Source organism: Mobula hypostoma, chromosome 13, assembly GCF_963921235.1.
Source record: "Mobula hypostoma chromosome 13, sMobHyp1.1, whole genome shotgun sequence".
NCBI lineage: Eukaryota > Metazoa > Chordata > Chondrichthyes > Myliobatiformes > Myliobatidae > Mobula > Mobula hypostoma.
In genome coordinates, this window is record NC_086109.1 from 60,483,070 (window position 1) to 60,498,297 (window position 15,228).

The 15,228-nt window shown below is 46.9% G+C and overlaps 1 protein-coding gene across 3 annotated transcripts in view; it reads right to left on the reverse strand.

Annotated features, from left to right (window-relative positions):
• adamts17 (ADAM metallopeptidase with thrombospondin type 1 motif, 17) overlaps positions 1–15,228 on the reverse strand; it is a 435,095-nt gene that overhangs the window by 44,916 nt on the left and 374,951 nt on the right. For all 3 annotated transcript variants that reach the window (XM_063065786.1, XM_063065788.1, XM_063065787.1), the window contains 2 exons: positions 10,630–10,765; positions 8,609–8,813 (listed from right to left, as the gene is read on the reverse strand). In XM_063065786.1, coding sequence (XP_062921856.1) covers positions 8,609–8,813; positions 10,630–10,765 — 341 coding nt within the window. The remainder of the gene's footprint in view (positions 1–8,608; positions 8,814–10,629; positions 10,766–15,228) is intronic.

A 15,228-nucleotide genomic window follows, 5' to 3' on the forward strand; every position in this document is an offset into this window, starting at 1 on the left:
CTGTTCACAACGCCTCCAATCTTAGTGTCATCAGCAAACTTGCTGATTCAAATTACCACATTATCATCTAGATCATTGATATAGACAACAAACAACAATGGTCCCAGCACAGATCCCTGAGGTACACCACTAATCACAGGCCTCCAGTCTGAGAAGTAATCATCCACTACCACACTCTGTCTTCTCCCACACAGCCAATTTTGAATCCAGTTTACAACCTCTTCATGGATACCTAGTGTCTGAACCTTCTGAACTAACCTCCCATGTGCATGCCATCTTGGTCAATGTCTCCCATCCACTACATAATTTACTGGGTGGGCACTGGAGTACATTCAGCCCGAGGCTCATTCCACCGAGCTGCAACACTGAGCGTCATAGCAAGTCATTCCTGCCTGTGGCCATCAAACTTTACAACTCCTCCCTTGGAGGGTCAGACACCCTGAGCCAATAGGCTGGTTCTGGACTTATTTCATAATTTACTGGCATAATTTACATATTACTATTTAATTATTTATGGTTCTATTACTATTTATTATTTATGGTGCAACTGTAACGAAAACCAATTTCCCCCAGGATCAATAAAGTATGACTATGACTATGACTATGACTATGTGGGACCTTGTCAAAGGCCTTACTAAAGTCCATGTAGACAACATCAACAACCTTTCCTTCATCTACTTTCTTGGTAACCTCCTTGAAAAACTCTACAAGATATCTTAAACACGATCTACCACACACAAAGCCATGCTAACTATCCTTAATCAGCCCTTAGCTGTCCAAATACTTGTATATCCGATCTCTCAGAACACCTTCCAATAAATTACCTACCACTGATGCCAGACTCACTGGCCTGTAATTATTTGGTTTACTTTTGGAGCCTTTTTGAAACAATGGAACAACATGAGCTACCCTCCAATCCTCCAGCACCGCACCTGTGGCTAAGGACATTTTAAATATTTCTGCCAGGGCCCCTGCAATTTCTACACTAGTCTCTCTCAAGGTCTGAGGAAATATCATGTCAGGCCCAGGGGATTTATCTACCTTTATTCACTGTAAGGCAGCAAGCAGCTCCTCCTGTTTAATCTCTATATGTTCCATGACACTACTGCTTGTATCCCTTCCTTCTATATTTGTATATATGCTATGCCAGTTTCCTGAGTAAATACTGATGCAAATAAGCTGTTTAAGATCTCCCCCATCTTGTGAGGCTCCAGACATAGACGACCACTCTGATCTTCTAGGGGACCAATTTTGTCACTTACTATCCTTTTACTCTTAATATACCCGTAGAAACCCTTCGGGATTACCTTCACATTATCTGCCAAAGCAACCTCATGTCTTCTTTTTGCCTTCCTGATTTCCTTCTTTAGTATTTTCTTACATTTTCTATACTCTTCAAGTACCTCATTTGTTCCTTGTTGCCTGTACCTGCTATACACCTCTCTCATTTTCTTAACCAGATCACCAATATCCCTTGAAAACCAAGGTTCACTATGCCTGTTGACTTTGCCTTTAATCCTGGCAGGAACATACAAACTCTGCACTCTCAAAATTTCACCTTTAAAGGCTTTCCACTTACTGAACACATCCTTGCCAGAAAACAACTTATCCCAATCCACTCTTCCTAGATCCTTTCTCCTTTCCACAAAATTGGCCCTTCTCCAATTCTCGAGGACCAGACCCATCCTTATCGATAATTAACTTGAAAGTTGAAACTTTGGCTGCCTTTCTTTCTGCCTTGAAGTTAATTACCTGGATTACCACAACAGTCACCTTTCATCTATTATAGTTTTGCCCACAATCTTAAATTCCAATTAACATTGGCCAGTGCCACTCTCATCCTGGCAATGATCTCCCTTCTAGTCATTCCTTGTGCTTTTCCATTACATAAAGCTACTGATCAGAAAATTTCCTCCCCCCCCCCATCATTGTTCTGTTGACTGTAGCTGAATTATTGGTAAAAATAGTGACACCTTTTCATGGAAATATTGTCTTGTCTGTGGCCAACCATACCTTACTGGAGATATAGAATGTGACCACAAGCTTTTCTCTGAGTGATGTTGCAGGTTTCTCAACTGAATGGAGCAACAATCTAACACAGTTTTACAGCTCCTCCAAAGAGGATTTCTCACTGTTGCCTCCTGTGTAGAATGTGCTCCTACTGTACTGCCTCCTCCTCTTTCTTGTGGCACACAGTACTTGCACAATGACCAGAAGATGCAGAATACAACCAGAACCAGTGAACCTTTCCTTCACCTTGGTCTACAGGACTGCAGTCCTGGATCAGACCTCCGTTTCCATAATATTCCTGTTTGCTGTCTGGGTATCATTATTAGAAAGTTACTGGAGACCTGACTGGTGTCAGGAGCTAGTAGTTCAGGAAAGTGCCCTCGTCCCACAAAAACACGCTATGGTCTTGAGGAGTGACAAAACTTATCTCCTTCTCTGATAGGCCCTTAGGATGAGATCAACTTGCTTCTGCTCCAATTAAGTGGATTCTAATGTGGTTGATAAGTCCCATGTGGGATACACAGGTTTGTCTGAAAAACCCTTAAGGTTGTTATAGCCAGGGATGGTAGTGGGGATAAGCTCACACTACCTATTAAATGCTCCCAATAGTGTGTATCTCAAATAGCCTCTGACAACCAAGTCCAGCTCCTGGCCTTCATGTGTGGCTTAGCTACTGACGGGAAAAGGGACAAAGGTAGATTACTGGTGCCATAAAGCCATTTGCTTCGGGCAGATGGGGCTCATCAGCTGCGTTGGCAGCTCATCTAGAAGTAAACCTCTGCTTCAATTGGGGGAACGCTTTGTTGAGCACCTCTACTCCATCTCCATAAAGTGAAACTTCCCAGTGTCCAAACATTTTACTTCCAATTTCCATTACTGTTCCAACATGTCAGTCCATGGCCTCCTGTTGTGCCATGATGACACCACCCTCAGGGTGGAGGAGTAGCACCTTATATTCCATCTGGGTAGCCTCCAACCTGATGGCATGAACATCAATTTCTCCTTCTGGTAAAAAGTTTTTCTCTTCCTCTCCACTCTACAACCCTTTTATTCTCCACTGGCCTCTCACTTCTTCTCTCCTGCTTATCACTTTCCCTTGGGCCCCCTGCTCCTTTTCTTTCTCCTATGGTCCATTCTCTTCTCCTATCAGATTCCTTCCTCTCCAGCCCTTCATCTTTGCTACCTACCCGGCTTCACATATCACCTTCTAGATATCCTCGTTCCCCTCCTCCCATCTTTTTATTCTGGTGTCTTCTCCCCTCGTTTTCAGTCCTGAAGATGGGTTTCAGCCCGAAGTGTTGATTGTTTATTCATTTCCATAGATGCTGCCTGACCTGCTGAGTTCTTTTAGTATTTTGTGTGCATTGCGAAAGAAAACTGATCTCACAACTTCGCTGCCTTGTGGCTATACCTGCTCATGAGGAAAGCTTCGGGTGTAAATTCTGAGGAAAAATCCAGAGCTGGAATCCCTAAGGTGGTCCTTCGTTGAGTTCAACACTGACTGGTAACTCCTGCAATGCCGCTGGTGCCAAACTGTATCAGTTTCTGCCATTCCTTTGAATTTATCAGCTACGTGGAGAGGGGGAGCCTCAGCTAGCAAATACCGTCCTGACTTGTATACTGGCTCGCACATCACATAGGCACCTGGGACATAATGTCCATGGTCAACCCTGACTAACAGAGGGAGGTCTTCCACCCTAACCTCAGATAGGGCTTGAGTAACTACAGACGGTGAATTGTTCAGATGTTACACTGTTCCAATGTCCATGCTTTTGAAAGACCACTGAATTTTTCCTTCTGGCCATAGCCAGTTTCTCCTTCATCATTGTGAGGTACAGTAATGTTACAGCCATACAAGACCTTAGTTGGACCGCACTTGGAGTACTGTGTTCAGTTCTGATCACCTCACTACAGGAAGGATGTGGATACTATAGAGAGAGTGCAGAGGAGATTTACAAGGATGTTTCCTGGATTGGAGAGTGTGCCTTATGAGAATAGGTTGAGTGAACTTGGCCTTTTCTCCTTGGAGTGACAAAGGATGAGAGGTGACCTGATAGGGGGGTATAAGATGATGACAGCTACTGATTGTGCAGATGGCTGGAGGCTTTTTCCCAGGGCTGAAATGGCTAACACGAGGGGGCATAGTTTTAAGGTGCTTGGAAGTAAGTACAAGGAGGATGTCAGAGGCAAGTTTCTCACACAGAGAATGGTGGTTCGTGGAATACACTGCCAGTGACGGTGGTAGAGGCGGATTCAACAGGGTCTTTTAAGACACTCTTAGATAGGTACATGGGGCTTATAAAAATAGAGGACTATGCAGTTGGGAAATTCTTGGCAATTTCTAGAGTAGGTTACATGGTAGGCTCAACATTGTGGGCTAAAGGGCCTGTAATGTGCTGCAGATTTCTATGTCTATGTTCTATGTTCTATCCCTTGGTCTCATAGGGCTTCAGCACTCAATCCAACCACACTAGAATTTTAGCAAAATGGTACAGATCTGGGTATGGAGAATGGAGGCTGTGGAAGGGGTGGCACCAATGGGTGAGGTCTGGGTATGGAGAATGGAGGCTGTGGAAGGGGTGGCACCAATGGGTGAGGTCTGGGTATGGAGAATGGAGGCTGTGGAAGGGGTGGCACCAATGGGTGAGGTCTGGGTATGGAGAATGGAGGCTGTGGAAGGGGTGGCACCAATGGGTGAGGTCTGGGTATGGAGAATGGAGGCTGTGGAAGGGGTGGCACCAATGGGTGAGGTCTGGGTATGGAGAATGGAGGCTGTGGAAGGGGTGGCACCAATGGGTGAGGTCTGGGTATGGAGAATGGAGGCTGTGGAAGGGGTGGCACCAATGGGTGAGGTCTGGGTATGGAGAATGGAGGCTGTGGAAGGGGTGGCACCAATGGGTGAGGTCTGGGTATGGAGAATGGAGGCTGTGGAAGGGGTGGCACCAATGGGTGAGGTCTGGGTATGGAGAATGGAGGCTGTGGAAGGGGTGGCACCAATGGGTGAGGTCTGGGTATGGAGAATGGAGGCTGTGGAAGGGGTGGCACCAATGGGTGAGGTCTGGGTATGGAGAATGGAAGCTGTGGAAGGGGTGGCACCAATGGGTGAGGTCTGGGTATGGAGAATGAAGGCTGTGGAAGGGGTGGGTGGCACCAATGGGTGAGGAATGGAGGCTGTGGAAGGGGTGGCACCAATGGGTGAGGTCTGGGTATGGAGAATGGAGGCTGTGGAAGGGGTGGCACCAATGGGTGAGGTCTGAGTATGGAGGATGGAGGCTGTGGAAGGGGTAGCACCAATGGGTGAGGTCCGGGTATGGAGAATGAAGGCTGTGGAAAGGGTGGCACCAATGGGTGAGGAATGGAGGCTGTGGAAAGGGTGGCACCAATGGGTGAGGCTTGGGTATGGAGAATAGAGGCTGTGGAAGGGGTGACACCAATGGGTGAGGCCTGGGTATGGAGAATAGAGGCTGTGGAAGGGGTGACACCAATGGGTGAGGCCTGGGTATGGAGAATGGAGGCTGTGGAAGGGGTGGCACCAATGGGTGAGGTCTGGGTATGGAGAATGGAGGCTGTGGAAGGGGTGGCACCAATGGGTGAGGTCTGAGTATGGAGGATGGAGGCTGTGGAAGGGGTAGCACCAATGGGTGAGGTCCGGGTATGGAGAATGAAGGCTGTGGAAAGGGTGGCACCAATGGGTGAGGAATGGAGGCTGTGGAAAGGGTGGCACCAATGGGTGAGGCTTGGGTATGGAGAATAGAGGCTGTGGAAGGGGTGACACCAATGGGTGAGGCCTGGGTATGGAGAATAGAGGCTGTGGAAGGGGTGGCACCAATGGGTGAGGTCTGGGTATGGAGAATGGAGGCTGTGGAAGGGGTGGCACCAATGGGTGAGGTCTGAGTATGGAGGATGGAGGCTGTGGAAGGGGTAGCACCAATGGGTGAGGTCCGGGTATGGAGAATGAAGGCTGTGGAAAGGGTGGCACCAATGGGTGAGGTATGGGTATGGAGAATGGAGGCTGTGGAAGGGGTGACACCAATGGGTGAGGCCTGGGTATGGAGAATAGAGGCTGTGGAAGGGGTGACACCAATGGGTGAGGCCTGGGTATGGAGAATGGAGGCTGTGGAAGGGGTGGCACCAATGGGTGAGGTCTGGGTATGGAGAATGGAGGCTGTGGAAGGGGTGGCACCAATAGGTGAGGTCCGGGTATGGAGAATGAAGGCTGTGGAAGGGGTGGCACCAATGGGTGAGGTCTGGGTATGGAGAATGAAGGCTGTGGAAGGAGTGGGTGGCACCAATGGGTGAGGAATGGAGGCTGTGGAAGGGGTGGCACCAATGGGTGAGGTCTGGGTATGGAGAATGGAGGCTGTGGAAGGGGTGGCACCAATAGGTGAGGTCTGGGTATGGAGGATGGAGGCTGTGGAAGGGGTGGCACCAATGGGTGAGGTCCGGGTATGGAGAATAGAGGCTGTGGAAAGGGTGACACCGATGGATGAGGTCTGGGTATAGAGAATAGAGGCTGTGGAAGGGGTGACACCAATGGGTGAGGCCTGGGTATGGAGAATAGAGGCTGTGGAAGGGGTGACACCAATGGGTGAGGCCTGGGTATGGAGAATGGAAGCTGTGGAAGGGGTGGCACCAATAGGTGAGGTCCGGGTATGGAGAATGAAGGCTGTGGAAGGGGTGGCACCAATGGGTGAGGAATGGAGGCTGTGGAAAGGGTGGCACCAATGGGTGAGGTATGGGTATGGAGAATGGAGGCTGTGGAAGGGGTGGCACCAATGGGTGAGGCCTGGGTATGGAGAATAGAGGCTGTGGAAGGGGTGACACCAATGGGTGAGGCCTGGGTATGGAGAATAGAGGCTGTGGAAGGGGTGACACCAATGGGTGAGGCCTGGGTATGGAGAATAGAGGCTGTGGAAGGGATGACACCGACGGGTGAGGAATGGAGGCTGTGGAAAGGGTGGCACCAATGGGTGAGGTCTGGGTATGGAGAATGGAGGCTGTGGAAGGGGTGGCACCAATGGGTGAGGCCTGGGTATGGAGAATAGAGGCTGTGGAAGGGGTGACACCAATGGGTGAGGTCTGGGTATAGAGAATAGAGGCTGTGGAAGGGGTGACACCAATGGGTGAGGCCTGGGTATGGAGAATAGAGGCTGTGGAAGGGGTGACACCAATGGGTGAGGTCTGGGTATAGAGAATAGAGGCTGTGGAAGGGGTGACACCAATGGGTGAGGCCTGGGTATGGAGAATAGAGGCTGTGGAAAGGGTGACACCAATGGGTGAGGCCTGGGTATGGAGAATAGAGGCTGTGGAAGGGGTGACACCAATGGGTGAGGCCTGGGTATGGAGAATAGAGGCTGTGGAAGGGGTGACACCAATGGGTGAGGGTGTCCTGCAGCTGTTTCCCAAATGTGGCTCACACACAGTGCATTAGCTGGATGTACGCAGCTAAGGTACAATAATGAGCACAAGAGGAGTGTTTAAACATCCGCTCTAGGCAAATAACAACAATGCTATCTGACAAATAACTCCAGGTTGATGACAACTGAGTGATTGAGACTGAAGTTTTAACAACTACAATGCCTAAAGAAGCTAATTGCTAATTAACAAGCTTTGTTTCTTCAGAGAAGATTTCATCCTGTAATCATTTAGCTTCCCATTTCAGAGGGTTTTGGGTCTGTTCCTCATCACCTGCCAATTCATGCGCAATAATTGCAATGCTTCTACAGCACATGTGAAGCTCCCTACTCATTGCTTCCATGGGTCAAAATTGGCATAAATTCCCACTGGAAATCATGGCTTGATTCCCATTCAGGAGTTGTTTGGTGTGGACCTTGTTCACATGGAGTGGGTTGCTCCAATCTCCTAACTAATGATCCCTGGGAATGCTGCAACTCCTGATCAAGGGAGTCTTCCACCCAGAGCTGTGACATAACCAAAGAGCTGTAACAAAGGTAGCGTGAAGAAAGGTGACATAGTAGAGCCGTAGCCTCATGCCATCAGAGACTTGGATTCAAATCTGACTTTGGGTGCTGGCAGTGTGCAGTTTGCACGTTCTCTCTGTGACTGTGTGGGTGTCTCCTGGGTGTCCTCGTTTCCTTCCACATCCCAAAGACGTATAGGTCAGTAGTTTAATTGTCTGCTGTAAATTGCGCGTCGTGCATTGTGAATGGTAGAATCAGGGGGAGTTAAGGGGTATAAGTAACAAAGAATCAGTGTTAGTGGGTAGCTGATATTCAGCATGGACTTCCTATGAAATTAGACCTAGTATAATGAAATTTTGGACCACAATGTCCAAAATACAGGAATCAATCTCAAGGCAGTGTAATACATCAATAGGCATATTACTGCTTGAACGCTGGAAATAAATAAATAGACTACACAGTAGAAAAGTGAACAAATCTTAACTTGTACATTTGGTTCATGGGTCTCAACTATTGAACTAATCCTTAAAGTGAATGAGAAAGAACTCACACAATGACAGGCAGAGAGAGGGTGCTGAGCTGTCAGCCAGATTCACCATAACTGAGCTCATGTGACAATACGCAAATATTGTCTACCAGTAATCGGGCTTCATATTTATCCATTAAGAAGCACTTACCTTTGACCATTCCGAGGCTTCCCACATGGTGAGACACTCACGGCCTTCGCAGCCCCGTACTGCTGATGGCTTTGGACCAAGGCAATAGAGACTTCTTGTGTTAAAGTAAGTGCCATTTTGTAGTTGATAGACACAGGTCACATTGCGAACCTGAATTCCCTTCCCACAGGTGCTGGAACAGGGAGACCAATTGCCTCCCACCCACCTGAGTCAAAAGAAAATCACAACTGGATCTTAGTCACTGCAGAAAACATGACTCGTGCATTGTACTCTCCAAAGCAGAGCAATGATTAAATGTAGATTAAAGAAGCAATATTTCTTCTAATCAGTGCCTTCTATTCAGTTTTTCAGTGTTTTCTTTTTTAGAAGAGCTCCAATTAAAAAAAAAACACTGTCTGGAGTGCGCACCTGAGGGGAGAGGTGGAGATAGATTCAATCACGAATTTAATATGGGAGGTGCATTAAGACATGGAGAGCAGGACCAACTACATGCATTGCACACAGGAACACCTTACTCTGTTTCTGGAGAGTGGCTGGTTTAATCAGGCAGTGAATACATCACAGGGCATTCGCTGGTGCTAATTTCTATTCATCCTTGTTTTGAAATTAATTCCCTTAAATGGATCCAGTTTGAGGGCAGGACTGAGTGCTGAGAGATATTATTAGGACATTATCCATTTCTTACAACATTATGCAACACGGAAAAGGGCCCTTTGACCCCACCCACTCATCTTGACCACAATGTTTATCCAAGCTAGTCACACTTGCCTGGCTTTGGCCCACACTTTATTTCCCATCCATGTACCTAATCAAATGTCTTTTGAATTTTGTAATTTTACACACTTTTACCATTTCCCCTAGCAGCTCATTCCATATATCCACCACCGTCTATTTGAAAGTTTCCCTTCAGATCCCTTTTCAATCTTTTGCCTCTCACCTTATGCCCTCTTGTTATAGTTTCCCCTACATGGGGGAAAATCCAGTGACCATCCACCTTATCTGTGCTCTTTACCTCTCTTGATTCATTCTGTTTTTGGCCAATATTTACAGAAAAACATTATTACAATTGATAGTGACCAAGCAATGAACTAGCTTTAAAAATCTAAAATTAATTCCTGTCAGACTGGACTTCCTTACAGATTCATGATTGGGCTACCACAGTTGTGTAGCGGTTAGGACGATGCCATTACATCGGAGTTCGGAATTCTGGTGCTGTCATTAAGGAGTTTGTATGCTCAGCCTGTGACTGCAAGGAGTTCCTCCAGGTGCTCCAGTTTCCTCCCACGGTTCAAAGACGTACCGCTTAGTAGGTTAATTAATCATTGAAAATTGTCCCATGATTAGGCTAGTGCTAACTAGGTGGGCTGCTGGGCAGGGCGGCACGATGGGATGGAAGGGCCCATTCTATTCTGTATCTCTAAACCAAAAACAAATAAGTTATTACAATCTGGTGCAGGGTTGAGCTGACATATCCCTGCAGTGTTGAGGGAGTGCTGCATTGTCAGAGTATTCCCTTATGGATGAAGCTTTAGAACAATTCTTTTGGTAGTTTTAGGAATAATGTTGGATGTTCCAGGGCTCTACTGCAAGAGGACGGCATTATCCTGAAGTCTTGGCTAGCATTCTCATTCAAACCAGTAGAATCAGTAATAATTTAACCGATAGTTTGTCTCCTTATTACCTACAGTACATTTACCCACAGAATGCCAGTGCTCTATATAGGAATTTCTGCTTAAACTCCATTGAGACTTTTGGGTCCATGTCTTTGATCTAGGAATCTTAGCTTTTGCTCTGATGAATGGAATACCATTTCCTGTGCAGATGAATACTCTACCAAAATGCCCATTTCACCCAGCCTTTTTGAATTGGAAAGTTTTGCTTGCCTTTTGTACATCATGGAATGGCTATCTCCCACCAATAAAGCAATGGATTCACTGGGCACTCTGTAAACACAAGCTGTCTTATCTGTGGGAATTATTGCCCAAGCAATTTGAGCACTTTCGTCTGATAAAGGCACTTACCAGGACTGGCATAGATGGATGTTGCATCTCCGAACCTGTGGATTTATACGAGGTAGGTGCTGACAGTCACTGTCATTTGTTACTCTCAACGTCTTGTTTACAATCTTGGTGCAACGGACAATTGTTCTGCGCTCACCTGTAAGCAGTTAAGACAGAATGGTGAGAAGAAACAGAGGCAATGACACAGCCCAAACCAGCTGACTGATCAGTTCAATCAAGGACTCTTCATTTAATTTACTTTTGTATTATTTCTTTATTTATTGAGATACAATGTGGAATAGGCCCTTCCAGACCCTCGAGCCATGCTGCCCAGCAATCCCCGATTTAACCTTAGTCTATCAAGGGACAATTTACAATGACCAATTAAACAGTACATCTTTGGACTGTGGGAGAAAACCAGAGCACCTGGCGGAAACCCACACGGTCATGTGCAGAAAGTACAAACTCCTTACAGGCAGCGGTGGGAATTGAACCCAGGTCACTGGCACTGTAAAGTGTTGTACTAACCACTACACTACTCTGCTCCCCTTATTGTTCTTACCTGTACTGAGAAACAGTGAAAAGTTTTGGTATGTGTGCTATCCAGTTAGGTCATTACATATATAAGTATATGGGGTGGTACAAACGGAAACGCAGAATGCAGAGTATAGTATCCTAGTTAAAGAGAAAGTGTAGTGCAGGGAGGCAAGTAAAATGCAAGGGACACGACAAGGTAAACTAGGAGATCAAGTGTTCATCTTCAGTGTATGGGAGGTCCATACAGTAGCAGGATAGAATCTAATAGTATCTTCTGCACCTAGACATTCATCTGCACAAGACTAGAGGAAATAACACTGAGAGATTGAGAAGCATGATAATATGGAGTGAATCAATTCCATACACATCACAGGGTGTCCTGACCCCTGTCACAACCATTACATACCCTCCTTTGGGTAATATTTTTGTGTTCACTGGCCCGACCCCAGTTTTTAATCATCAAACTCACTCACATTACATCTACAGAAGTGCATTGCCCAAAATTTGCCATCAACAAGACATTCAACCTCTGTGGTCCAGGTTCACTCTGCACACACACGATTCACCCTGCACACACACTCGATTCACTCTGCACACACACACAGCTCACCCTGCACACACACACAGCTCACCCTGCACACACTCACGGTTCACCCTGCACACACTCACGGTTCACTCTGCACACACATGATTCACTCTGCACACACACTCGATTCACTCTGCACACACACACGATTCACTCTGCACACACTCACGGTTCACTCTGCACACACACACGGTTCACCCTGCACACACTCACAGCTCACCCTGCACACACACACAGCTCACCCTGCACACACTCACGGTTCACTCTGCACACACTCACGGTTCACCCTGCACACACTCACAGCTCACCCTGCACACACACACAGCTCACCCTGCACACACTCACGGTTCACCCTGCACACACATGATTCACTCTGCACACACACACGATTCACTCTGCACACACTCACGGTTCACTCTGCACACACACACGGTTCACCCTGCACACACTCACAGCTCACCCTGCACACACACACAGTTCACCCTGCACACACTCACGGTTCACTCTGCACACACTCACGGTTCACTCTGCACACACACACGGTTCACCCTGCACACACTCACAGCTCACCCTGCACACACACACAGTTCACCCTGCACACACTCACGGTTCACTCTGCACACACTCACGGTTCACTCTGCACACACACACGGTTCACCCTGCACACACTCACAGCTCACCTTGCACACACACACAGCTCACCCTGCACACACTCACGGTTCACTCTGCACACACACACAGCTCACTCTGCACACACTCACGGTTCACTCCGCGCACACTCACGGTTCACTCTGCACACACTCACGGTTCACTCTGCACACACACACAGCTCACCCTGCACACACTCACGGTTCACCCTGCACACACTCACGGTTCACTCTGCACACACTCACGGTTCACTCTGCACACACACACAGCTCACTCTGCACACACTCACGGTTCACTCTGCACACACTCACGATTCACTCTGCACACATACACAGCTCACCCTGCACACACACACAGCTTACCCTGCACACACACACAGCTCACCCTGCACACACTCACGGTTCACTCTGCACACACTCACGGTTCACTCTGCACACACACACAGCTCACCCTGCACACACTCACGGTTCACTCTGCACACACTCACGATTCACTCTGCACACATACACAGCTCACCCTGCACACACACACAGCTCACCCTGCACACACTCACGGTTCACTCCGCGCACACTCACGGTTCACTCTGCACACACTCACGGTTCACTCTGCACACACACACAGCTCACTCTGCACACACTCACGGTTCACTCCGCGCACACTCACGGTTCACTCTGCACACACACACAGCTCACTCTGCACACACTCACGGTTCACTCTGCACACACTCACGATTCACTCTGCACACATACACAGCTCACCCTGCACACACACACAGCTCACCCTGCACACACACACAGCTCACCCTGCACACACTCACGGTTCACTCTGCACACACTCACGGTTCACTCTGCACACACACACAGCTCACCCTGCACACACTCACGGTTCACTCTGCACACACTCACGGTTCACTCTGCGCACACTCACGGTTCACTCTGCGCACACTCATGGTTCACTCTGCACACCTCTGGTCACCCTGCACACACACGGTTCACCATTTGGGGGATAGACCAAGATATTTCAACACAGAAAGAATGGAGTCGATCAATTTCCGGAGTTAAATTTCTGAAACGGTCCATCTGTTCTGGTAGTGCCCAATACGGACAGGCATAACGAAATGGATTTTATTGAAATGGCCAACAGACAATATCTAGTACTGACCGCAGTACAGTGGGCATAGAAATTCTCAATTTGCAGTCGGGCAAAAGAGAGCAGAGCAGAAAAGTATATTGTGGTGTTTGCTCAGGCAGGCTATGAAACAAAGCCTATCTTTCCCTGATTTCCACTGGTATTTGTAAACTCAGTGGTTTCGGATGAAAGGTCTCAGCCCAAAATGCTAAGTGTCCATTTCCACCCACAGACACGGCTTGACCTGCTGAGTTCCTCCAGAAGTCTACAGATTCCAGCACCTGCCATCTCTTGTGCCAATGAAGATATGAAGCTTGGTGCTGGGGTCAGAAAATTGAAGTCCCCAAGAAAGATTGGGTGGACTGGTGTTTTCTTCTGAACAGAGTAATTCGCAGGGAGACAGAAATGAGATGTATGAAATTATGAAGAACTGCAGAGAGTAAAGAGATTGAACTTAGTTCCCTTAGATCAAAAACCAGGGACAGATATTTGAAGTAATTGGTAGAAGGATTCGCAGGAGGATGAGTCATGGAGTATGTGTACAACCCTTCAGCCCAACACATCAGTGTAATGTGTATATGACAATAAAGCTAATATTTAAAAAGATACATGCATACCATACTCACAACCTTTATGTGATGCAACCGAACTTCCCCAAAGCCAAAGGATGAATTACGTTGCAATTCTGGATAATGCCAGATTGCTGGGGAGGATACTCCTGACACCCAGTTATCCACCTCACTTCTCAACTCTGCAACTATTACCCAACTCTTGCTAATTCATGTACAATTTTGGAGCCTTCAACACAAAACAGATGTATCATTCAGTGCAAAGGTCAACGAAGCTTTATTTCAAAGAAAGTGAGCTCTGGTTTGCTCCCTTTGGACACAAATCAGCTTTTTTTTGGGAAGTCTCACTGGCTGGCAGCATGTTATAAATCACCGGTTTACTTCCCTTGCTCAAGAACATCAGAACTGGAAGCAGGTTCCTGATCAATCTCGAGCCATCAGTTAATATCACTGCTTGTTACCTCACTGGAACTACAGAATCTTGTTGTGCAAGAAGGCTGCTTGCTTCCATACATTGGGAAGTGACAGGAACTTAAAAATACTTCATTGGCTGTGGTGCCTTTTAATATATGAAAGACTTCGAAAGTGCTGTCTTCTTTCTAAATACCTTGTCCTCTGCAGGGAGAAAATATAATTGGCTTGCAGTACTATTTGTTTTTAGTGAAGCTCTGATATATCCGGCAATGAAGTCACCTACAGTATGATTTCCAATAATCCAACTGCAGAGTGATGTGAGTCAGTAATGTGTCTGTCATTTCCCATTGAGGCTCCCTAGTCTTACTGGTGACTACAATTTCATTTACTTGCTCCTGATAACTATTGATGAATAATTTACATCCAAAGAACAGATTTTACATGGACCCTGTGTATAGTGAACTCAGAATATCCTTGGACACAATCCTGACTGATTCCACAAAATCAGTTCAATAAAATCTGGCCTTTCATATTTAACTCTGAAATTTGATCCCCCAACAAAACATCTGCTGGATGCTTGTCAAAGAGAGGACAGATTCTTTATCTTTAAAATATAATCTACTTTCTATCAGTAACTGTTATCAAGCTCTTGTTATCTCTGCTGCCTGACTGTGGTGTATTCTCTTCCATCAAGAACATGAGAACCAGTAGCAGTAGTGGCCCATCTGGCTCTATACA